General features: G+C 32.7%; 1 protein-coding gene across 14 annotated transcripts in view; it reads right to left on the bottom strand.

Annotated features, from left to right (window-relative positions):
• Nucleotides 1-27,440, bottom strand: part of LOC128997791 (CLIP-associating protein 1-B) — a 140,843-nt gene that overhangs the window by 77,660 nt on the left and 35,743 nt on the right. For 5 of the 14 annotated variants that reach the window (XM_054423488.1, XM_054423492.1, XM_054423493.1 and 2 more), the window contains 5 exons: nucleotides 17,112-17,158; nucleotides 9,846-9,905; nucleotides 7,519-7,578; nucleotides 4,827-4,898; nucleotides 2,275-2,338 (listed from right to left, as the gene is read on the bottom strand). In XM_054423488.1, the coding sequence (XP_054279463.1) occupies nucleotides 2,275-2,338; nucleotides 4,827-4,898; nucleotides 7,519-7,578; nucleotides 9,846-9,905; nucleotides 17,112-17,158 (303 nt within the window). Of the gene's footprint in view, nucleotides 1-2,188; nucleotides 2,223-2,274; nucleotides 2,339-4,826; nucleotides 4,899-7,518; nucleotides 7,579-9,845; nucleotides 9,906-14,970; nucleotides 15,031-16,189; nucleotides 16,247-17,111; nucleotides 17,159-27,440 lie in introns of all 14 variants that reach the window. The other 9 variants (XM_054423494.1, XM_054423500.1, XM_054423496.1 and 6 more) reach the window with 7 other exon arrangements.

Raw genomic sequence — 27,440 nt, 5'->3', positions numbered from 1 at the left:
AATTTGGTATGTAGGTTCTAATCCATGGTATCTCCAGGCGTTTTTTTAATTTTTTTGAAATTTTGATTTTTAATGGGGATTTTCCCATAAAAACCCATAAAAACCCGGAAAAATCGGATTTTCTCAAAAATGGCCCGAACGATTTTGATAAAAATTTAGTATGTTGTAGCCCTTTAAAATCTGAACTAAATGGTACAAATCCCATTTCTGTAAAAATTACGGTTCAAAAGTTATGGTAAATTATGTTATTTTCCCATAAAAACGCCATAAAATAACGAAAAATAGGATTTTAGACAAAAATCTGGTTTTGATTTAACAAAGTATGTTATGGTCCTTACAATTTTGATAGTTTTTTCATTTTTTAGAAATTTTTTTCTAATGGGGATTTTTCCATAAAACCCCATAAAATAACGGAAAAATAGTATTTTCCCAAAAATGGCCCGAACGATTTTGATAAAAATTTAGTATGTTATAGTCCTTTATATTCTGAAAAAAAATGGTACAAATCCCATCTCTGTAAAAATTACGGTTCAAAAGTTATTGTAAATTATGTTATTTACCCATAAAAACCCCATAAAATAACGGAAAATCAGATTTTCCCAAAATTGGCTCGAACGATTTTGATAAAAATTTAGTATGTTATAGTCCTTTAAATTCTGAAGAAAATTGTATAAATCCCATTTCCGTATATTTACTCTCACCGCTTACACATGATAAAGGTTGTTGACAAACTTATGGGAGAAAGTATGTGTCAGAATGCTGATACCGTTTATTTTTTACAAGATTTTGTGTGTTCTTTTAGTTAAATGATGTGCAATATTGTAAAATTAAAAGTCCCAAGCACACAAATAATATCAACTTAATACAAAGGCTAGGGGTTATGTACGTTTCATTAACAAGATAGTGTGTATTCTTTTAGTAAAATAAGATTCAATATTGTAAAATAATCTTTCACTTGCAGTTTGAGAATTTCTGTACCTAAGCAATAAAAATAATGAATTATTGCAGCTATTAAAACTTCATTCTTTACAAAACGTTTCAAACGCCAGTATTGTAGAGTGCTATTTTTCAGTAGAAAAACGTTGCTTGTGCATATCAACTATGCCCAAGCAACGCTTTTCCACTACATTTACACTTAAAATGTCAAAAGCTTAATAATTTGTTTTTTTACTTGAAAAAAAAATCCTTATAACATTGTTTTGACTAGACCTATCAAGTAGAATCTAAACAAATAAAAAAATAATCTTTAAAAAATTACTCTCTTAAAGTTTTTTTTAGTTTTTGTAAAGTTTACAAAACGGCGCATGGAACGTTTTTCCAGGGAGCCATTCAATTATAGAAAATTTCTATTCTTATAATAATTACAATGATATGAATTTTAACCTAATAAATGTTAGTTATGACTTAGTTGGGTTGCTGACATGCCAGAACTGATCGACAGAACTGATCGACAGAACTGATCGACAGAACTGATCGATTTAGTTATGTACTGTATCGTTACTTAGAAAAACAAGAGACAAAATTTAGTTACCAACACACAAGGTAAAATGTTAATAAAAAGGTTGGATTTGTTCATGTTGGATTAGCTTTGCAGGATACAGAGTGGTTAATAAATGTTAACACTATTTTGTATGTTGAAAGGATTGGATTTATAGCTCAGAATGTTGATTTTACTATGCCTTTATTTAACTACGCTATTGAATAAATATTATACAAAAATATTGTTTACTATGATTCTAGGTATATTTAAAAGCCTAAATATTTTTTATTGAAGTAATTGTTATTGAACTTATGTTAACAGTCAAAATTAAATTTGGCAAAACATATAAGCCTACACATTTTGTGTAGGCCTACAAATTATCAATAAACCTGGGTATTTATCTATCTGATTCCATTTGTTAGAGAATTGTTGATTTGCTGTTAGCATTAACCAAAAATAAACAGAATTCCTAACACATTTTAGTATCTAAAATTTGTGTTTACTTGGTATTGAACCAATGGTGAATTCAGAACTAATGTACCAAGTTACAACTTGATTATTCAACTAACAAACCACTGTAAAAACCCTCTCAACATTTTTCATTGTTAGATAATGTAGGTTATTCACATATAAAAAGATCAACATGAAATAAAATCAAGATCAGATCACAATACAAATAGCTCATCATCACGCCACAATAAAACTTACGCTCAGTAGAATGGTCAACAGATTCATTTTTATACTGAAACAATAAATAGATATTGAATTAGTAAATAAATAGGAAAAAGCTTTACCTGATGCAATTTTTCTCTTAACCTCTTTGGGCTTTACTGACTCTACAGCTGTCTTCGGAGTTGTCTGCAACACAGTTTTTATAGAGTGAGAAGCATGTGAAGACACGATACATGGAAGAAAATAATACAAACATTGTGGCAATAAATGGGGAAGTAAACATTGTAGACATACATGTACAGTTTACTGTATCAAACATGACACAATTGAGTATTTTGACAGAAAGTGTTGAACCAACACATTTTGTTTTAATATCAATGGGGCTAGACCAGAAAACATTGAACAAGACATAGAGGTACAAGATTTTTGAACTCTTAGCATATCTGTTTTAGTTTATGAATTTATTTCACAACAAAAGTCAAAGAAAACAATTACGGATGTCAAAAATTCATTCTCTTGCCAATCATGTGTTATTTATAGGGACCGTTGTATGTTATTGTGTATTGATGGAGCTCTTAACAAGAGAACAAAATTCAAGAATTGCAGTGTTTTTATTATTATTATCATGATCAATATAGTGAGCAGCTGGTTTCAAGGATATAAAAGCATTTTGCTTTTCAGTCAGTTCACCAAGAATCCTCATTTTCACATGGGAGACTATCATGTAACTAGAATGTGAAGTTTAATTAGTTGCAAAAGTGTTCTGCTACTAGTGCTGCTTTTATATTAAACTTCACTATTGATAAGATTGTTAAAGTTTCTAGCTCATTTGCTGGATGCCAACATCCTAATTAGTGATGTACCTCAGTACCACCTTTTTTGGGGAAAGGGGCGATACTTCGGTAGTAACATGACGCGGACATAGACAAGATAAGCGATATTACTTCTTTTGTCTGGACGCAGGTCTTGTATTCATCGGGCGAATTTCAGGCACTATAATTGTAAATCAATCCCTGGGTACGGTAATCAGTTATTTTGCTTGTCACAAACACTATAAATGACAGAATTAGACGACTTTGTGTATTCAACATAAAATGTAAATTTTTGCAACTCTTTTTCATAAAGTGTATTATATAGTTTGGTACCAAAAGTAGAGTTGAAAACCGATTTTTGTGAGGAATCATTACTGGTTCCAACTACTGTATGTTGTACCAACATATCACTAATCAAATTATATGCAAGGTTTTACTATTGAATGAAGTAAAAACTTTAAAACTACGTTGTATTCCTGGCATCCTTAACCCTATCAACAACTTTTGAAGAAACAAGACAAAAACTACAACTAACAAGACGTGCAAGATGCAAGGTGCTTCTTCCCTCGTAATCCAGATATTTAAATATCATGCATCTATAAAGATTTGACATATTTTCAAGCAGCCAAATATTAATAATGAATAGAATAGCAAGATTGTAGACAACCAAATCCTAACTTAACATTTGCATAGCAAGCCACAATATAAATATATCAAAAGATCTTTACTTACTGTGCTTTCTAGGGACTGACCTCTTGCAGATCATCGAGTGACCATTTTTTAAAGAAGCAGTTACCAACGAATACAAAATTAAAGTTATACTATTAGTGCTACTTATTAGTCTATCAGGTACCTATTGATTTTTATTAATGACTTGATTCCCTAGTCTCAATAAAAATCAAAAAAGTTATCTGTGCACTGCTTATGATGTTAAGAGTTGCTCCAAGAGTTTCTGAACTAAATTTACTATTTTATGAAATAATCCAATGTAACAAACAATGTAGAACCATACTGTATACAGTATGATCTGCTCTTTAGATTATACAAGTTATCTGGTTGAATAATTTGTCTGTTGTTTACAATCTCAAATAATTTACAGTTAAAAAAGTAAATTTTAAGAACTCTACAATAGCTGAAGAGGATATGAACTAAAAATATATTGTGATATTTAAATTATACAAACAAGTAGCTTGATTGTTGGTTGTAGCAAATCATCTAAAGAGTTTTTTGGGATGCAGATAATCTAAGGCTTAATAGCTTTTTGTCTTTTTCAGGTTAGGTTAGTATTAGCTTAAGACATATACCATCTTCAACTACAGTTAATATTTAAACCAAAATGCAATAAAAAATATTATCAAGACCATTAAAAAGTTATGTTAACGCTAATTCCTTGTTGTCTTACATCCTGGTAGACAAGATTATAGCTACAAACTATTAGAAATTATGACCAAGACCAAGAGAGAATAAGTCGCATTTCTGCTAAACTAATCATATCTTGAACCCTTCTACAGCAGATCCCCTCTAGTCTATCAGGTCATCCCATGGTCAGATAATCTTAGGAGCAAAAGAGAGGTTAGGGGAAGCAATAAACTTAATTTCATAGCGGTAAACAAATCATTAAACACGTTAAAAAAAGTATTTATTCTACAAATAAAATCCAAAAAAGCAAGCGACTAATTTCAGGGCATGTGCAACCCACAGTCGGATATTTCAGTAGTCCTATAGTTGTGTATAACTGTAATTTGATCGCACTTTAAACTGAAAATGAACATGTTTTGACCAATCTTCGGCGGAGTTATCTAATAAATTTATTGATGATGACCTTATAACTAATAGAATAAAAGAAATAAACAAAAACTCACATCCTTGGGTGGCGCAGATTTTACGGGTATTAGTGCTCTTGGAGGCAAAATACTCGATTTCAGTTTCTGTTTCTAAATAAGAAGAATGAAATGTACATTATTAGTTTATGATGATAGATTATGGATGATGATGATGTTGATGAAAATCATCAAGGCATTGAGAGTGATAGACAAAACTTATATACAGGGTGTTGAAAAAGTCTTAAACACACCCAAAAATGAATTAAACGGTGTAAGATAAAATTTTACAACTTCAATATATCATTATATGAAGACTTTTATAGCTTTTTGCAAGAAATCAAAATTTTGCCCCCCTCCCCCTTTAACCCATTGGCGCCGACTTACGAGTGTTACTCGTACGGCCGCTGCAGACCCGCGGCCAACTTACGAGTGCCACTCTTGTCACCGCTACGCTGCGCCACTATTTATTTAATTATTATTATTTCCCCCCCTTTTTGTTTCTTCTTACTTTTATCATGTTTTTAAATATCTTGCTTCTTGATTTGCGTATTTACTCATTTATTTTATCGAATAACAAACAATTTTGTGTTGCCATGGAAACCAGATATCACAAAAAATCAGCTGTGGTAAGGAAAACAAACAAAAAATTGTCTACGTTATTACTTATAAAAGTACACAATTTGATTTTTCTAAGTAGGGAATCAATTGAACTTCATAATAGTAGTGCTATTTGGTGTCTGGATTAATCTTGGAATTTGTAAATCAAGTTTACTTTCAAAAAATTGTTTTTAAAATTTTTATTTTTATAATCTTTATACTTTGAATGGCTGCCATTTTCAACTCGGTTATCCATTTTAGTTCAATTTGCGGCATTGTATTCTACTAAGACCTTTAAAAATGAGGGGTCAGAACATGGGTCTTTACATTTGAAAATGTTTAGTTTCCCCTATCTACCCTTAAATGAGGAGGGGACAAAATTTGGATTTTTTGTAAAAAGCTAGAAAAGTCATCATATAATGATATATTGAAGTTGCAACATTTTATCTTACGTCGTTTAATTTATATTTGGGTGTGTGAAGATTTTTTCAACACCCTGTATTAATTTATTATTATTAGTTATAAATATCAAAATAGCTGAAAGTATATTTAATTTGTGGATAATTTTTCTTCACTGTCTGTGACTAACTATTAACTTGCTGATGAACTGGCAGCAAAGTGAATATTAATACTGTAATTATAATGAAGCCATACAAACTTAATAGTAGTTTACGCAACGATTGCGTTAAGTGAGTCTTTACGACACGAGTAGAAAATTTAGGCGAGTGCCTTAAGAACTTCTACGAGTGTCGTAAAGACTATTAACGCGAGTTGCGTACACTACTTTACCTACGACCGTTTTTAATTACTATCAATCTGGATTTAATTACTAACAATTACTACTGATAACTTTTTAGAGAGGTTATGTTTTCGTGTATTGTCATTGCCACTGAAAGTGATGCAACGACTTGTTGTATAATCAGCTGATTTCCTGTAATTACGTGTTTGTTAAACTTCGTTAAATATTACATTGCTAGCAGCATTCTTACCACAAATAATATTGTATCAGGTACAATTCGGCAAATATTTCATTTATTTTTGGACTTCCACAAACTTAATTAAGAATACGCGAGTATCAACATGAACAAGTCGGATCAACAATTAAATTGGTCAACTGATCAGCTGATCAGCTGATTAGTTGACGTTCGAAGCATTACAATTTTAATTCTTTTCTCTCAATACTTGAACCTCATTGGTCCGTTACCTGTGTGGATATGAGAAAACTATGCGGATATGAAATGAAACTATGCGGATATGAAAGTAAACAGCTGTAAAGTGAAACTTTTCAATTCTAAGAACTGGACTGAAATGGCTACTTTAAAAAACGGTCGTAGGTAAAAATAATTAATTGGATCTAAAACCAAAGAATATACATGAATATATAATTGAAACTATTGTGATTAGGGATTCTGTATTTAAACAAATTATTAAAAACTTAGTACCGTAGTGCACTAAATATTATTTATATATTTTTTATTATTCTTTTTATTTAATTGTAGGTTATAATACATATAGTTACATATACATTTAATACATATACATATACATAGTTATATATACATATAATACATAATACCTACAGTTATGTTATAATTCAAATTAATTATCGTATTTATTTAGTGATGAAGACTGCATTAAAATTACCTAAGTGTCGAAACAAGTTGTTGAATAAAATTTAGTTTATAAAGGGTACCAAGTTTGTAAAAAAGTAACAATATACATACATAAATACATTTATATATCGAAAGAGTAACATGACAAGCAAGTAGAATAATAATCTATCACATATTAACACGTTTTACAAAGTTAGTTTCTCAACAGATTTTCCAAATCCTGACATGAACATATAGTTGTAGACATTTTTTTAAGTTTTTAGAATTTAGCTCATTTATAAAAAAAAAAAACTTAACACAAAAAACATTCCTAATCAAATTTGAATTTAAAGGGGGGGTTAAAGATTGACATTTCATGAGTTGATTTAATGTATAAGATCTAATAAATATAGGTTAGATTAAGTTTAAAATTTCTGGGTTTAATTTATTGCATAAGATCTAATAAATATAGGTTGGAACTTTCATAAGGGGACTTTCATAAATAAAAAATTTGTTTAAAAAAACAAATAAAAAACACTCACAGGTTTTTTAAAAGTACCAGAAGCCTCGTCCTTGTTTTCAGGTGATGTAATATTTTTCTGCTGTATGACAAAAATACTCAAGTAACTACATATTGATAGTTGATGATGATAAGCTTAGAGATAATGTACATATCAATGGATGATCTTTAATTTATTATAGCGACAAAACGTTGGAATACATATGCAATATATATATACAGTAGAACCTCGATGAAGATGAGGGTGATTTTCAAATCCCCTTGAAATTATTTTACCCCTAATCACATGTTATTGCAAACCTCGATAAGAAGTCAACCTTGATAACAAGTCTTTTTTTATGATCCCTGTGAGAGTCGTGTTATCAAGGTTCTACTGTCTAACCTTGATATAACGAGCCTTAATATGACGAATTCATTGATATAACGATTTTTTTTTAACCCCTAGAACCCTCCATAAGACGCAACGTATATCTTACTTCTATATAACGGACAAACCATATCAAAAACCTTGATTTAACGAGATTTTGTCAATCCCGACTAAAATAAGACATCTCAATATAGGGAATGTAACCTCTACTAAACAAATTTTTGCGCCTTTCCCTCGATATAACAAACCCTAATCCCCATTAATTTTTTTTTAATAAAAAATTAATGTGTTTCGATAGATGATAGGTGGATTAGAGTAAGCTATGATTTTATAGGATACAGTTTGTAAACTGAACCAAGGTTAATGACTTAAAATGTGGCGGCTTGATGGCGGAATATCAATGATTCTGTAGTTTTATACTTTGTTGATTACAAATGTAAATTGAGACATTATTAGAAATTTTTATTTACACAGTAACGTGTTACAGTGTTTTATGGGTTAGTCATTTTTTATACCATGTTGGATCAACCGTTATTTTCCTCTCCAATTTCCCCTCCAACTTATTATTCCGGATAATCGAGGTTCTACTTTACAATGACAATACTATACTGTAAAGAATTGTAGCCTATGCTACTTAATTGTGTTTTAATGAGGTCAAATATCGATCTCTAAATTAACTGATGTTGTTTCTGAACCTCGACTTAGTGAAATTACTGCAAACCTAACCTCAATATAACAAACCTCGTTTTAACAAAATCCTTGATATAACGAATATTAAGATCTGTTCAGTCACTTCAGATTTGTTATACAGAGGTTGGATTGTACTAGTGCACATTTATTGTGTATTTTTAAAATCTAGCTCATTTTTAGAAAAAGTAACTTAGGCTAAATCAATCAAAAAGTTTTTTGCCCTAATAAAATTTCAACCAGAAAAATGGGGAATACATATTTGTTGATTAAAATTTGTTGGTTTGATTTATTGTATAAGATCAAATAAATATAGATTGGAACCTTCTTAACCCTTTCAGTGCTATGAAACGATATATCGTTGTTTTAAAAAATCTCTAAGGGATATAGAGAGGAAGGTTATTTAAAAAAAAAAATAGCAAAACGGCCATTGGTGACCTCCATGTTCATAGGATACACTAACAACTACTTAGCTAAAAGATTCGCCCAATCCGATGATTTCGAGGTGTATGTCTAAACCAAGGATTATGAACACCTCACTATGCCCCAGTGGTTGTAGTATATCACTACAAACACACAGGTCACCAATTATTTGCCACACAGGACGGGATTCGAACCCGAGCAGACGAATGCCACTGGCCAAGTGACACACGCCCTAGCCTTCTCGGCTATCTGTGCTTGAAGACTGAGGAGTCAAAAACCGGTATTTAAGCTGTCGCCACCAATTGCGAACAGGTAGCGCTACAGATGGTTCTTCAATGCGTTACTAGGTAGCAGCAGCAGTTAGTCACGGACTATTTAGATGAAATCTTTTAGTTTAAACACAACAGTGATCATAAATGTGTTCCTGAGACTTTGCTGCAAAACATTAGTTTCCCTAAAATGGCTATATTACGATAACATCGTCCAAATAAATCAAGGTTAAATTCAATATTAAATTGTAAACTATATGTCTTTTGATTTTATGAGATTTTGGTTTCAAATAATGCTATCAGAACATAAAAATTTATAGGAAAACCAGAAAAATTACAACAAAAACAAAGTTTTATATAATGTTTACTACAAATACCGGGATTTATCTTTCTTATATATTTTCTTATTGTGTTATTATTCAAAATTAGCCTAATTAATAAAATAGTGACAACATGACAGTTAAAATTCAACAACAGGTAATGGAATTAAAAGGCAAACAAAAAAGTCTTACAAAATATGAATTATTGGCCTAGCACTGAAAGGGTTATTGGCATCATAAATCAATTATTCGTAAATAAAATTACAAATAAAAAAACACTCACAGGTTTTTTAGTAGTACCAGAAGCCTCATCCTTGTTTTCGGGTGACGTAATATTTTCCTGCTGTATGACAAAAATACTCAAGTAACTACATATTGATAGTTGATGATGATAAGCTTTGTGATAATGTACATATCAATGGATGATCTTTAATTTATTATAGCGACAAAACGTTGAAATACATATGCAATATATATACAGTAGAACCTCGATGAAGAAGACGGTGATTTTCAAATCCCCTTGAAATTATTTTACCCCTAATCACATGTTATTGCAAACCTCGATAAGAAGTCAACCTCGATAACAAGTCTTTTTTTATGATCCCTGTGAGAGTCGTGTTATCAAGGTTCTACTGTCTAACCTTGATATAACGGGTCGCCGGAATTTTATCCCCCTGGAATCTTACCCCCTGGGCAAAGCTGATGTCACTTTGACGTAGTAACCTGAGTGGCCAAAAGTTTGTTCGCGGCCGGAATTTTACCCCCGCGGATTTGGAAGTCTAATGAAAATAGTCAGAGCGTGATTAATTAGATTAGCGATAAAAACCGGAATTTTACCCCCTGTCCATATAACTAACGTTTAGGCAACTGAAGATGTACGGGCCGGATTTTTACCCACCGGAATTTTACCCCCGGAATTTTACCCCCCGGAATTTTACCCCCGGAATATTACCCCCTGGCTGATTTTAGAAATTGAATGATTGATTTTCTTATTTCTTTTTTTAATTAATTGTAAACATTTCATTATTTAGTAGCCTATCTTTATTTATTTAATTATTTTGTAATCTCAACTAAGTAAACAGAATTCGCTGTTTTATTTTGATCATATTAACCAACAGTTGGCTTCAAAGATCGAATCCTGACACTCGAATCTCAAAATTAATATTAAAACCCTGTTCGATTAGTTAATGTTACATATAAATTAAGATAGGCTACTTAATAATAAAATGTTTACCATTAAATTAAAACTGAATGACGATAATTAATCATTCTCACTAATTTATATCTGGTCAGGAGGTAAAATTCCGGGGGGTAAAAATCCGGGCCGTACATTCTAGGTTTTTATAATTTGATGTGTTCTGATTAAACTCACAACCGTGAAAATATATGTTTAATTCCGCGTTTAATCCATCGAGCTGATGTCGCGAAACTCAAAAGTTCGCGGCCGGAATTTTACCCCCTGGTTTGTGACGTCACGTTTGCCCAGGGGGTAAAATTCCAGGGGGATAAAAATCAGCTACCCCGATATAACGAGCCTTAATATGACGAATTCATTGATATAACGATTTTTTTAAACCCCTAGAATCCTCCATAAGACGCAACGTATATCTTACTTCTATATAACGGACAAACCATATCAAAAACCTTGATTTAACGAGATTTTGTCAATTCCGGCTAAAATAAGACATCTCAATATAGCGAATGTAGCCTCTACTAAACAAATTTTTGCGCCTTTCCCTCGATATAACAAACCCTAATCCCCATTTTTAATAAAAAATTAATGTGTTTCGATAGATTATAGGTGGGTTAGAGTAAGCTGTGATTTTAAAGGATACGGTTTGTAAACTGAACCAAGGTTAATGACTTAAAATGTGGCGGCTTGATGGCGGAATATCAATGATTCTGTAGTTTTATACTTTGTTGATTACAAATGTAAATTGAGACATTATTAGAAATTTTTATTTGCACAGTAACGTATTACAGTGTTTTATGGGTTAGTCATTTTTTATACCATGTTGGATCAACCGTTATTTTCCTCTCCAATTTCCCCTCCAACTTATTATTCCGGATAATCGAGGTTCTACTTTACAATGACAATACTATACTGTAAAGAATTGTAGCCTATGCTACTTAATTGTGTTTTAATGAGGTCAAATATCGATCTCTAAATTAACTGATGTTGTTTCTGAACCTCGACTTAGTGAAATTACTGCAAACCTAACCTCAATATAACAAACCTCGTTTTAACAAAATCCTTGATATAACGAATATTAAGATCTGTTCAGTCACTTCAGATTCGTTATACAGAGGTTGGATTGTACTAGTGCACATTTATTGTCAATTTTTATTAAATCTAGCTCATTTTTAGAAAAAAGTAACTTAGGCTAAATCAAACAAAAAGTTTTTTGCCCTAATAAAATGTTAACTAGAAAAATGGGGAATACATATTTGTTGATTAAAATTTGTTGGTTTGATTTATTGTATAAGATCAAATAAATATAGATTGGAACCTTCTTAAGGGCATCATAAATCAATTATTTGTAAAAAAAAAATACAAATAAAAAAACACTCACAGGTTTTTTAGTAGTACCAAAAGCCTCATCCTTGTTTTCGGGTGACGTAATATTTTCCTGCTGTATGACAAAAATAATCAAGTAACTACATATTGATAGTTGATGATGATAAGCTTTGTGATAATGTACATATCAATGGATGATCTTTAATTTATTATAGCGACAAAACGTTGAAATACATATGCAATATATATACAGTAGAACCTCGATAAAGAAGACGGTGATTTTCAAATCCCCTTGAAATTATTTTACCCCTAATCACATGTTATTGCAAACCTCGATAAGAAGTCAACCTTGATAACAAGTCTTTTTTTATGATCCCTGTGAGAGTCGTGTTATCAAGATTCTACTGTCTAACCTTGATATAACGAGCCTTAATATGACGAATTCATTGATATAACGATTTTTTTTAAACCCCTAGAACCCTCTGTAAGACGCAACGTATATCTTACTTCTATATAACGGACAAACCATATCAAAAACCTTGAATTAACGAGATTTTGTCAATCCCAGCTAAAATAAGACATCTCAATATAGCGAATGTAGCCTCTACTAAACCAATTTTTGCGCCTTTCCCATGATATAACAAACCCTAATCCCCATTATTTTTTTTTTAATAAAAAATTAATGTGTTTCGATAGATTATAGGTGGGTTAGAGTAAGCTGTGATTTTAAAGGATACGGTTTGTAAACTGAACCAAGGTTAATGACTTAAAATGTGGCGGCTTGATGGCGGAATATCAATGATTCTGTAGTTTTATACTTTGTTGATTACAAATGTAAATTGAGACATTATTAGAAATTTTTATTTGCACAGTAACGTATTACAGTGTTTTTATGGGTTAGTCATTTTTTATACCATGTTGGATCAACCATTATTTTCCTCTCCATTTTCCCCTCCAATTTATTATTCCGGATAATCGAGGTTCTACTTTACAATGACAATACTATACTGTAAAGAATTGTAGCCTATGCTACTTAATTGTGTTTTAATGAGGTCAAATATCGATCTCTAAATTAACTGATGTTGTTTCTGAACCTCGACTTAGTGAAATTACTGCAAACCTAACCTCAATATAACAAACCTCGTTTTAACAAAATCCTTGATATAACGAATATTAAGATCTGTTCAGTCACTTCAGATTCGTTATACAGAGGTTGGATTGTACTAGTGCACATTTATTGTCAATTTTTATTAAATCTAGCTCATTTTTAGAAAAAAGTAACTTAGGCTAAATCAAACAAAAAGTTTTTTGCCCTAATAAAATGTTAACTAGAAAAATGGGGAATACATATTTGTTGATTAAAATTTGTTGGTTTGATTTATTGTATAAGATCAAATAAATATAGATTGGAACCTTCTTAAGGGCATCATAAATCAATTATTTGTAAAAAAAAAATACAAATAAAAAACACTCACAGGTTTTTTAGTAGTACCAAAAGCCTCATCCTTGTTTTCGGGTGACGTAATATTTTCCTGCTGTATGACAAAAATAATCAAGTAACTACATATTGATAGTTGATGATGATAAGCTTTGTGATAATGTACATATCAATGGATGATCTTTAATTTATTATAGCGACAAAACGTTGAAATACATATGCAATATATATACAGTAGAACCTCGATGAAGAAGACGGTGATTTTCAAATCCCCTTGAAATTATTTTACCCCTAATCACATGTTATTGCAAACCTCGATAAGAAGTCAACCTTGATAACAAGTCTTTTTTTATGATCCCTGTGAGAGTCGTGTTATCAAGATTCTACTGTCTAACCTTGATATAACGAGCCTTAATATGACGAATTCATTGATATAACGATTTTTTTTAAACCCCTAGAACCCTCTGTAAGACGCAACGTATATCTTACTTCTATATAACGGACAAACCATATCAAAAACCTTGAATTAACGAGATTTTGTCAATCCCAGCTAAAATAAGACATCTCAATATAGCGAATGTAGCCTCTACTAAACCAATTTTTGCGCCTTTCCCATGATATAACAAACCCTAATCCCCATTTTTTTTTTTTTAATAAAAAATTAATGTGTTTCGATAGATTATAGGTGGGTTAGAGTAAGCTGTGATTTTAAAGGATACGGTTTGTAAACTGAACCAAGGTTAATGACTTAAAATGTGGCGGCTTGATGGCGGAATATCAATGATTCTGTAGTTTTATACTTTGTTTATTACAAATGTAAATTGAGACATTATTAGAAATTTTTATTTGCACAGTAACGTATTACAGTGTTTTTATGGGTTAGTCATTTTTTATACCATGTTGGATCAACCATTATTTTCCTCTCCATTTTCCCCTCCAATTTATTATTCCGGATAATCGAGGTTCTACTTTACAATGACAATACTATACTGTAAAGAATTGTAGCCTATGCTACTTAATTGTGTTTTAATGAGGTCAAATATCGATCTCTAAATTAACTGATGTTGTTTCTGAACCTCGACTTAGTGAAATTACTGCAAACCTAACCTCAATATAACAAACCTCGTTTTAACAAAATCCTTGATATAACGAATATTAAGATCTGTTCAGTCACTTCAGATTCGTAATACAGAGGTTGGATTGTACTAGTGCACATTTATTGTGAATTTTTAAAATCTAGCTCATTTTTAGAAAAAGTAACTTAGGCTAAATCAAACAAAAAGTTTTTTGCCCTAATAAAATTTCAACCAGAAAAATGGGGGATACATATTTGTTGATTAAAATTTGTTGGTTTGATTTATTGTATAAGATCAAATAAAAATAGATTGGAACCTTCTTAAGGGCATCATAAATCAATTATTTGTAAAAAAAATACAAATAAAAAACACTCACAGGTTTTTTAGTAGTACCAGAAGCCTCATCATTGTTTTCAGGTGACGTACTATTTTTCTGCTGTATGACAAAAATACTCAAGTAACTACATATTGATAGTTGATCATAAGCTTCATGATAATGTACATATCAATGGATGATATAACCAACCTAGATATAACGAATTCCTTCATATAACGAATTGTTTTAAATCCCCTAGAACCCTCCATAAGAGAAGATGCAATGTATATTTTACCTCTACATAATAACCTAGGTTGGAGTGTACTGCTGCACATTTTTTTGTGAATTTTAAAAATCTAGCTCATTTTTAGAAAAAGTGACTTAACCCAAACAAACAATTTTTGTGCTAATCAAATTTCAACTAGAGAAATGGGGATTACATATTTGTTGATAGAAATTTGTTGGTTTAATTTATTGTTTAATTTATTTATAGGTTGGAATAAGTCTTAATATTAAATGAGTAAGGTGCGTTTCCCCCATCACCAACATTATACCTTCTAATGTGTCAGTACCTGAGTATGGTCCTTTACAAAATTTACGTAACATTAACATCCAGATTGTAAAAAGTTATTTACAATACCTCGGCTGGACACGATGGATAGTAATAAACTTTTTTCATTTACGACTATGAACTTTAGTATAATCTATTAACGTCGCAATGCTTTTCATTTTGTTCAGTTTTGGATTTGCTTATAAAATGAGAACGGCCAACATTTCTCTCAACTGTTGGACTTGTCTTTAAAGAAAATTTACGACCGATACTTTTGAAATTACCTGTTTCCAATTCTTATACTGCAATTACAGATACACCCATAAAATAATGTATGCGGCTGTTCAAAATATTTATGTGACCAAAATGTTTTAACAATATGAACATGTCAAATAAAGCATTTCAACATTGCACAACATAGTACAATTTAAATTTGGTTATTTGTCAATGTTAACGATACGATACCAAAAACCAAGAATCGATTTTGGCCAGCAACCGGTACGGGTACCCGAACTGACTTTGGAAAAGTGGTACCGACACACTAGTATTATTAGTAAACAGAAAGATTATAGACCAACCAGACCACTACTACCAATATCTCTCCCTCTCTAAACACACTCACACACACATATATGTTCTTTCTTGTAATAGCCTAAATACAAGAATAAACTTGCTTAAGGAAATCATAAATCAAATATTTGTAAAAAAAAAACTAATAAAAAAACTCACAGGTTTGGTTGTACCGGAAGCCTCGTTCTTCTTTTGCTCTGGTGTTTTATTTTTCTGCTGTATGAGAAAAATGTTAAGTATAGGGCTACTACATATTATTGTCATGAAAATGATGATAATGGCATAGGCCTATGAATGGATTGGGTTTAATTTATTATAGCAAAAAAAGTTTATTTGCATATGCAATATATATATATGATTATGATATTATGATGAGTCAGCAACAAAATACATTGGATCTGGAGTGAGTAGCAATACATCCAACCGCAGATGGACATTAAGTCGCTCAATTAATTGTAGGATTTAAAATTTTTTTTTTTTAAGTTTTGTTTCAAAGTGTGTGGAATTTATTTATATACACGTATCCTGCATATTATCGACACACATTTGAAAAAAAGTTTCATTTTTGTACCGGTACAGACATTGATACATTGTATCGATACATACTTATCGGAACCTAAGCAAAAAGCTGGCGGACTTTATCACCGATCCATTGTCAAAAAATTAAAAATAATGCCAAACAAAAACATATGTTTCTTGTAAATGTAAGACCACTTTCCATACCTAATTAAAGAAGGTTATCTTAAAAATTTAGAGTAAGAAAAAAAACTCAAGATGCATTGGCCAATTATTGATACTGTAGTGTCATATTCCATCATAAAATATCATGCATAATAGAGCCAGAGGTGAAGGTTTACAAGTATAACGTATGATATATCTATAAGTATAATATAGTAGAACTAACTTGATTAATAGAATAAGAATATTTGGTTATAAATATGGCCAAGCTTGCAAAATCAAATTAAGGGTTAGTATTAAACCAAATGTTAAAATTGTGCATTAAAAAGTGTAACAGAAAACACCATGCAAAACTCACAATGGATACACATACAATTAAATAACATGACATGAATTTACTTACAAGGGAGAGATCTGGTTCATCTTGTTCTTCTGCTGGAGCAGGGGTTCCTGAAACAGAGCATAAAGGTTTACAAGAACATCTTTAATGATTATTGGGGATGAGGCACTATGCTGGAATTAGGATGATTCTGTCTTGATTGTGGCAAATTATTTATTTTTTTTTTTTTGTCCCAAGACGCTAAGCACGAGCCTGGGATTGTTTTTCACATTACTTGACCTAGGGGTTGCGGCATTATCTTTTAGATCAAATCCATTGGTGATTTGGCGGGATTTGAACCCGGAACCCCAGGGACCGAAGTCCCGTGATCTAACCACTATACTAGCTCGCTCCCCGGAACATTATATTAAAACCACAATTATTTGATTTTGTGAGATTCTGTACAAGTAAATGATACTGGGAAAACTACAAAAACAAATACCGATTTTGAACCAAATCAATATTTTTATTGATCATTGTTCTGGGAATGTTCCAACTCATAAAGAGTTCTCCTTACCTGGGAGGTGTATATTTTTGGTGTTCTACGTGTAGGTAAAACTAGGCTAAATACAAAGCTAAAAGCAATGTGATTGACAGGTTTTGAACCCAAGCCTCCAACCCTATTTCACTAACCCACTAGACCTCTTCCTACCTTTACATCCTAGGATGCTAGGTTCTAGCCCAGAACTGTTTTACACATTACTTCAGGCTAGTCCTAGAGGGTCGCGGCATTCTCACAAAGAAAAATCCATTGGTGATTGGCGGGATTTTGACTCGGGACCTTGGTCTCAGAGGCCTCGAGCTCTGCCAATAGACCAGCTCCCCCTACCAACTAACTTTTTTGTAGAGCTTAAAAAAAGTATATTGATATTAGTATATTGAAGCGCTGTTGTATGCCTAGCGGTCACGGAGAAAATTCAAAAATAGTGTAGTTTAAAATTCCCATGTTATTCTTATAGAGAAAATGAAAACTGTCGTAGTTTACTTGTTTATGGATATAAATTGATAAAATTTGGCAAATTTATTTATTTCATCTTATAGTATGGTCAAAAAACACGTTTTACCTTCCCCGTAGCAGCAAACCTAAGCACTCGTTAATTCTAATGTTATTTAAATTGGGAATAAATATCTTTATTTATGGATATATTTAGTAAAAATATAATCGGACAAGTAGAAATTCGCTTAGTCTGCAGGTTTGCTGCGGCCGGGGTATTAATAATTTAAACAATAATAACAAATGTGTACTTTTGAACCATTGACGTCATTCATTTATGTGTATGACGATGCATACCATTTCTGTTCTAATATGCATTCAACATCCCAAGAAGTAATGTTTCGGTACCATAAGTCAATTTCGGTACCACCGGTTTTTGGGCAAAATAATATTACCGAGATCCGATGTTGAAATGTTTGCCTATTGGTGGCGCGTTCTATTGATGGTTACGCGCACAAGCATCACACGAATTGCGGGCGCGTCGACAGACATTGTGAAAATAAAAGTGAAAGTGGAGTTAGTGCCAAGGGGTGGTGTGGCACAGGCAGATACGTAAATCCATTCCTGGGTGCCTGATCGACTTTTATTGTTTATTTAATAACACAGTGAAGGCAAAGGAGAGGAAATTTTCGGAACAGGATGGGGCAGACATGCCAGTAATTGGAGAGCCTAGGACTCAACATGGGGTAAGACTGAGAGTGAAACGGGGAAACTAATTAAATGGTATTGTTACAACTGATTGTGGGATAGTACAGTAGCTGCAGGTACGCCGAGAAGCTAGGATGCCTTTCTCGATTGTTTTCTCAACTAATTGCCACTGGCCTTGATGCTGGAAACTCCCAGCTGCATAACTAGGAGCGTTTCTTAATCACAGGAAACTGCAAGGGCGTGAAGCGAGTAGAAACTAGAGAGGAAACCAGTAAAGGATGATACAACGATGAATTAACGACGTTAGTCAAATAGTTCGTGTTACATACAGTAAATATCCTCTTTTGCATAGGAATTGGTAAGATTCAATTAGAAAATAAATATATACGAGCGGTTTGTCCGTCATACGTACAGGAATCGATCAGTCTATTAAAACTGTATATAGTTATATCAATATGTATATTCCTAATTCAAGCTTAGTTTAAGCAGTTCAAAATGTATTGTTAAGAAAAAGCTTCCAAGATAAATTAAAACTTGTGATCGTTGATACTTTCCCAACCTTTCCTCAAAAAGTCGAGTAGTAAAGCAATTTTCATAAGCTTTCTTTTGAAGACTCGTGAGCTTCGTATACAGCAATGGTTATAGAATATTACTTAATTCTTATAATCAATGACAAAATCACAGAGTAAATAAACTAACCTCATAGTTCTATAGAATATTTTTATATTCAACCAGCTGTTAGTTATAACAAATTATATTGCACTTAGATGTTCTAATTTATTTTTTAAACAGTCTTTAAAATCCTTAGTTTGTTTACCATGTATATTTAAATTATCCCTCATATTCTAACCGAATAAATTAACGTATCAATGATTATAGCATTACACATAGTATAAATAAGTCAACATACATATGTCATTACATTTTCATCAAAATTCATGTTTTCGACTATATTTCTTAGACAATAATAGGTTTTTTACATACCTCCGTCAAATAGTCCGACAAATGATATTGCTCAACAGCTTACATGTTTCGTTGCGAAGGCAACATTTTCAAAGCTTGCAACTCGTCAAAAGCACATTTAAAACATTGACCTATTTGTAATTTAAAACATTTAAATGTGCTTTTGACGAGTTGCAAGCTTTGAAAATGTGGTCTTCGCAACGAAACATGTAAGCTGTTGAGCAATATCATTTGTCGGACTATTTGACGGAGGTATGTAAAAAACCTATTATTGTCTATTTCATTTTCATCCTAATGCTGAATTTGTGTTAAAAACTTTGAATGTTTACAGCTGTTACGTTAAGCAAATGGTATTATACCAAAAGCTAGAGTAGAATGTTAGCGTCGGCTGCTAGACTTTTTCAAATTTGAAACTTAATTTCTAAAAAACTGAAACCCTAAACTTAAATTATGGCTTCGACATTCCCTAGTTCTCAAAATTATCTTTCTCTCAACACAAAAATCATGAAAATCCGCCAAGTAGTTGATTCAGAATCGTGAAATAAAAACGCAACGATTGCGTAAAGATAGTGTTAACGACACGAGTAGAAAATTTAAGACTAGTCTACTAGACTAACCCCCGCCCGATCACGTCGTGTCCCGTTACCGCTATCGTATTATCTTTCGTTTTTAACCTTAAATGTTCGTTTCTATGTTCGTGTACGTGTGCGTGTTAAATGTATTTATTTATTACGAATTGACGACCTTCAAATGAAGCAAGAAGACATCTGTACTGGCCCGACGATGACTCCTATGTGAGTCGAAACCGGTTGCATTTTAGCAACACGTTGATCACATAGATGCAGGTATTTACACCATTATTTAGTGATAAGATAAGATTTGGTATAATACAATTAGGTTTTCGAGTCGGAGGGTTTTAATGCATATCGAGTACATATCGAGTCTTGTTAGGCATAAACACGTGTGCGTGAATTGAGTTTAATAATCAAACCAAGGGATTTATGACGATTCTGCATTACATTACAAAAACGTTGTCATTGTATTTGGTGAAATACTGTTCTCGAACTAACGTATTTATATGTATTATTATATACGCTAGGTTTTTTATTTGGCTAATGTTCATTTCGTTAATCTAGCCCAATAAATGACTTATCACTTACTTATTGTTCAACCACTAGTCCCATAAACATCTGCCGATTCTAAATTCGGAACTGACGCCGTAATCGGTGTTCATGCAGAAACTAATAAAACAACTCCGGACAACTAACTTTTACCGTACACAACGCCAACGTTGACATAATAGTCCAGTCATTTTAGGGTTAATTCCATAAACGTGAAAACTTTGAATATGTGTTGTAGTACTAGTACCCAGTAATAACATAATATCAAACATCAACATTCGTGCATGCTGTGCTACAAATGGCGGTCGATTGTCACTTTTTTGATCATATTTCACAATCTGTTAAAAATACAGAACTTTTGTTAGCACTAAGTTAAAGAGCACAAAAAATACATATTTGTTGCTTAGTCTACAGGTATGCTGCGGCGGGGTATTGTTTATATATTACACTACACTTGAATCAGCACATTACTGTAGTTACCAACAGTTATTGGGGACGCGGTTTATTCTGTAGTTAACTTAGTTATAAGCCAACATCATTTTTAGCCGGGTGACTCTGTGGTTCCGATTCACCAAGTTGCATTAGCTTAAGTATTATAATTGGTGGTACTTTTGTATTAAGAACATTTCTGTATTTCCAACGGTTTGTGAAATATGGTCAAATAAGTAAAAATCGACCACCATTTTCCAAGATGGCGGCCGTAGCACAGCATGCACGAATGTTGATTTTTAATATGTTGTTACTGGGTACTAGTAGTGCACTGTACAAAGTTTCACCATTTAGGGAATTATTTCCAGGTAGACGGGTATTTTTCCCTTAAATGAATTAACTATGAATCTCGATCGACGGTATTTGAGGTAGAGCTCTTCACGTGATATTACGGCGGAGATCAGATCGCTGCATCATAGATTATCAAACCCCACTGGTCACTAATTGACAGAGAAGGCAGAGAAAGTGATGCGTACAGGTAGGTATGTGTAATTGTTACTTCATTCTGCTTTCTTTTCCCGTCGACATAAATCTGAACGTCTTTCCGTCTTACGGTCTTTCCCACCATATCCTTTGCTGGTCTTCGCTATGTTTAACAGTACAAGATCAGGTTTCGCTGGCACCATCGTTTGGATAGTTATAACAAATCTTTATAGATAATTGAATGAATGGATAATATCTTTATTCCAACAACGTATTTACAGAAATTGTACACAAATATTTAAAGGAAAAAGACATAAGTGAATTTAAAAGAATAAAAATAATTAACCTTTGCATTACATCTATGTTTAACAAAGCATACATATTTTTAAAGGAATAAGCCGACATGGGCAGCGAGCCTGTGCGTCAACTGAAGTTGCGTCCAAACATAACTTTATTTTATCAAATTAATACGAAAGCTAAATAAATAAATAACAGAAGATATGAGGTGAAAATATGATCCAAATGGAGTTACAAGAATTGAGATAAATAACTATGTGAAAAAATATTAAATTAAATATTAATATAAACAACCTTAAAATAAAATCCGTGAACAAACCTGTCGTTTTTGTAGTAAATTAAATATTTGATAACTCTGCGGCGAATATATTTAAATACGTTGACCGATCAAACTGAAAATAAAACCTAAAATCAAGAGTTTAATTTATAAAAAACGTAGTATGTACTTAACCCGGAAATTTCGAGTGTAAGACAGTCTGCCAAGAGTGATTCTGAGGAACCAACCCTCGGCCGCAAACAATAGGGCACGTGGATAGTTCTGAGTCTGTTCTCCTTGAAACATTCCCTATAGGTTATTTAAAATATTTTGTAGGTAAGAGGGAAAGGGGAGGGGTAAAAAGGGTGCGTGACACAGCCAGCTGGACAAAAATTACGAATAAGATAGGACAACTTCCAAGAAAGGCCCCCAGAAAGTTTTTTAAATGTATTTAATTGCATACTCAGCCAACGAAATAATAAATTAATGTTTAATTGCTATCAGTATTTTACACTTGAAATTTTTCTTAATTCTTCTAAATAGGCACACTAGTGTCGAGTTCGATAACTGCTTTACGATAGTTTTAAAGGCAACGATAGTTACTAGAATATACGATAGTTTTAGAAGAGAGAATTCTCTTCTATGACAGCGCGTTGCCATGAATCATGGTTAAATTGTGTACTTCTCCGAGTACAATTAGTTACTAACATTAGTTCTTTTTAGAAAATCACTACCAAATATTGTATTGAATAGGCATTTGCATATTTTTGAATCTTGAATTTTGAAACAATACGAGCTTTATTTAGGGCAGATATTCACAACCCGTTGTCACTTCCTGAGTCGTAAATGCTTAAGTTTAGAGTAGTCCTCTATAGGTCTCGCCACCCTAAGTTGAGGCAGCCCAGACGGACGGGCAGGGTCATTATCGGCCGGTTCCGCCCGACCCTTTTTAATCCGCTTAGTGACACTTCCGTGAACGCTCTAGTTCCATAATTGTCATTAACAAAGTTAAAAACCGATGTATAAATTTAGTCTTTTACATTACTAACGTCGATTTAACAAACATTCCCGTTTTTGTCCCATCAAAATCGGACAATGTTTACGGTTTGTGAGCTATAAACAAAAAACAAAGTAGTGTAGATCTCAAAATCCAAAAACCCCATCAAAACTACTGTATTTCCTATCATACCACAGATTAGTAGAAAACTCTTTATATTTGCCTACTCTTTATTCAGTAATCATACAAACCACCTGATGTTTGGCAAAGATCCTCTCTCATGGACAATGTTTCCACGACAGCGTATGAATCGCATAGTGAGTTTCAGTTGTGAGGCCAAGCCATTTGGCCAACAATCGAATAAGCCTTGTTTGTTAAACGATTGTATTTAAACTATCTACTCATAAACTTTCAAACGCCACTTCGAGCCCTGTTACGAGATTCACAGCCGCGTTTCGATTTGTTTTAGGCTTATAATTTAGAAATTTCGATCTCACCAGCATATTTCTTTAAAATTTGTCCACTAAAATAAATTACTAATAAATATGATGAATACATATTCACGTCATCAATCCTAGTCGTCTTTCGGGATGACTAGTTTCGAGGCGTGCTGCCCCTTTGTCAAATCTTCTGTCTTCATCATGGTGTTAAAGCAGTAGTAGGCAGTTCCACATATAGTTCACATACACATACACGCAGTTCCACACGAGACATTTAACATTTAAGAATTCGTGGCCGGCCTAAACAAACTACACTAACGTCACGTGGACCGGTACACTGAACTGATACAAGTTATCCGATACCCTGGATATGTCGAACTAATTAATTATTATTAGTAATTTATATCGATTCAGGAGGCAAAAACACATGAGTAGATGGTTAATAAATGTTAGTTGCTAGGAAAGGACTTCAAAATATTGAATGCAATTTTTGTGACGCTATATTTGTTTAGCCCAGGATTGAGTTATAAATTTAGGGTCACTCTAAAAGTTGTTGCCTTTATAAATTCTAAATATCTCAACAAATACACCGAAATGTATAAGAAATCATATCGATTGATAAAGTAATGCGGGATTTTCTTTAGAAGGCAGGAAAATCTTCAAACTGTATTTTCGGTCTTAGCCTATGTTTCCAACGTTACTGGGATTGTTTTGTAAGACAGAATGATTGGATTTATTTTTTCAATCTTTTGCGCCCAAACCATGAAGGGTCAAGGACTAATCTCCTATGTGTTACGTGAACCGAATTTAAGTGACATTGGCGTTGACATCGGACACTAGGTCTATACGGTTTCGCAATGCAAAAACTCGCCTTGAGCTCAGCGAGGCGTGAGGAGTGCGCTCTCGCTTATATCATGAAATATCGGATGGGTGGGAAAGCTGGACGGTAAAAAGTCGGCTCACACTGCCAGTGAGAAATAACGAAAACGGCCTGAAGTTTCATGTATTCGATAACAATCTCAGTTGTTGACTAAACTGCACAGGAGAACGAGAGGGCTCGTCGTTCAGGATAGCTAATCAGCTTTTTTACCTACAGGACACCCTGTATATTTATATCCGTGAACACGATAACTCAACTAATGTTGGTATACATGCATATAACATTTTGAACGAATAGTGTTTTGGCCTCTGGGTACATCAAAATTGTAAAGTAAATCGGTCCCGGGTCTAGGTATTTGCGTTCCACCTACAATAACTACATATGGGAAAACTCGCAATTTATGTATTTTTATTGCATTTTCTGTTCCTGGACCTAATATATTCCAAGTAAATAGTGGTTTAATTGTTTATTTGTTTTTAACTATCCAAATCCAACATGGAAATAAAATAAGTCACATTGAAGCCAGCACTAAACAGTTATTGCATTGAATATGGTTTATAAGCTTGCCATTAATTCAGAAGAGTTTTTGGAATAGTATGGTATGGAAAAACAGGTCTACTTATACGGTGCAAATTTTAAAGCCCGCTCACTCATATCTTTCAGGCATAAACTTATTCCATCCCATCCCATGTTATCCTTATGGATTTTAAATATTGATGGGAAATAACATTTGGCGAAATTATTTATTTCATACTTCGATATTTATATTTCAATAAAAAAATCAATACCTTTACTGTAGCAGCAAACCAAATAACAGTTAAACCCAAAGTTGTTTAAAAGTCTAAAGAAATTTTGTTGTACAAATCTAATGAGCCAAATCGGAAATCGCTTAGTGCGCGGGTTTGCTGCGGCGCGGCGGGGGGTATCTATTCCGTGTGCGCCAGGACGGTGTTAAACACATTCAATGTTAAATACATATTGTTTGAGCAGGTGTAGCCAATTGACGTTAGAACTCAATTAAACCACACACTGCCACAATTCCATAGCGAACGTCATTAGAAACTAGGGGGAACTTGTGGGATTTCGGACAAAAATTAAGTTGCAATTTCCCTTCATTTTGACTATTTCAATAGAAAAGAAGTAATAAATACCCAAAATACCCACACCACTGGAAACCAAACGAATTCCGATTTACCTAGCTAAATTTCCACTAAAATATTCCATTAAAATAGTGAGATTTATTTTCTATTTATTATAATGTATACTTATTTTTGCTGGTATAGGGAAAGGGGTGGAGTGTGGTTTTTATTGAAATGTTGATAGCCCAGTATGACATTAATAAATTTGACAATTTTGATTAAAATATATCTATAAGCAAGCAAACTACAACCGTTTATTTGTTTTGCATAAGAATAACGAGAATTTTTAATTTAAATTTTTTTCTCCGTAAACTTTAGGCATACAACAACACGAGATAGTAAATTATTTATTTTTTCAAGCTCTGCTAAAAGGTTTAGAAATAAATTCCTAAATTCAATGATTTTAGAAAAAAAGGGAAAATCAATTTTACCCCACACTTAATATTAATAAATAAACGGGAGTTTAGTACGATATTCCCAAAGTCCGATTATTGTAGTTCACAAACTTGTTCGAAAAAACTTATGTTTCCACGTCTGTACCAAGTTTCATCAAAATTGGATCATTTTATTAATTTGAATAGGTGTTTTTTTTTTTTTGCCTTTGGGGACCACAAAAAAATCGGTCCCGGGTCCTGATATTACCATGAGAAATACGGTAATGACGTATTTCCTATATGGAAAATTCGCTAAAACATATTCTTATCAAGGTTTAATTCAATGTATTCAAATAAAAACTTATCTCTATTTGGGCTAAAAAACGACAACATCTAAAGATTAAAAGTTACTAGTCAGAGCTCGACACCGAAACTCCAAGAGATTTGTAAAACGGTCGGTCAAAGCAAATGGAATAAAACAATTTTACCTAAGTTACTTATGTAGTAGAATAGATGCTATTTACAAACAAAATCCTGCGAGGGCACTTAATAAAATTGTACAAACAACGATTTAGTTTATAGATTTAACATAAATAAAATAGGCTACTGTTCCAAAACGCATGAACAAAAGATGGTGTGAAAATCGAGGAATAAAGTATTACTCAACACAACGTTGCATCACTGCCAAGTAACGATATAAATGATTTATTGGCGTAAAAACTAACTGACAGTTCATGACAATCGTCAAAACAATAACAATCAAGTCACTTGGCCAAAGAAGCGGATGACAACAGCACGACCAGACCAAATGTGGAATTAACTACACGTTTTGAAAGGAAATAGGTAAGACATTTCAATGACAATAGGGAGCCACACAATCGTCTGCATCTACATGAAAGGCTGGTGATTTTGTATTTGTGTTTTGGTTGCGTCGTTAGATTTGAGGTGGAGTTCCAATGCGTTGATGTAATGTATACTGTACACGAGTTGGTAAAATATTTGACCTCAACCTAAAATCAGAATATAAAAGTTCATCGAACACAATTTAACTACCTATCTTCTAGATAGTCCCAAGAAATGAGTAAAGAATTTCATTGGAACTGAATAAAAGTTAACACTGAAATCGGCGATGGATTTGTGAAAAGAGTCAAATCTGTGATTGTTCAGTTTATTTGGGTCGTTAATATTAATTTTACAAAAATTAAAAAAGCTGTCAGGGAAATTGCAATGGTTTTTAGTATTTTATCACCGAATCACCCAGTATTGTTTTTAATTTCTAAATTGAAAAAAAATTTAAAGACTAAGCTATTTAACAAAACAATTAACTAATCT

The sequence above is a fragment of the Macrosteles quadrilineatus genome, unplaced genomic scaffold (assembly GCF_028750875.1).
Source record: "Macrosteles quadrilineatus isolate MER2022 unplaced genomic scaffold, UCM_ALF_1.0 Scaffold_7__1_contigs__length_78375512, whole genome shotgun sequence".
Taxonomy (NCBI): Eukaryota; Metazoa; Arthropoda; class Insecta; order Hemiptera; family Cicadellidae; genus Macrosteles; species Macrosteles quadrilineatus.
The sequence above is the reverse complement of the archived record's forward strand: the minus strand, read 5'-3'. Positions and strand labels throughout refer to the sequence as shown.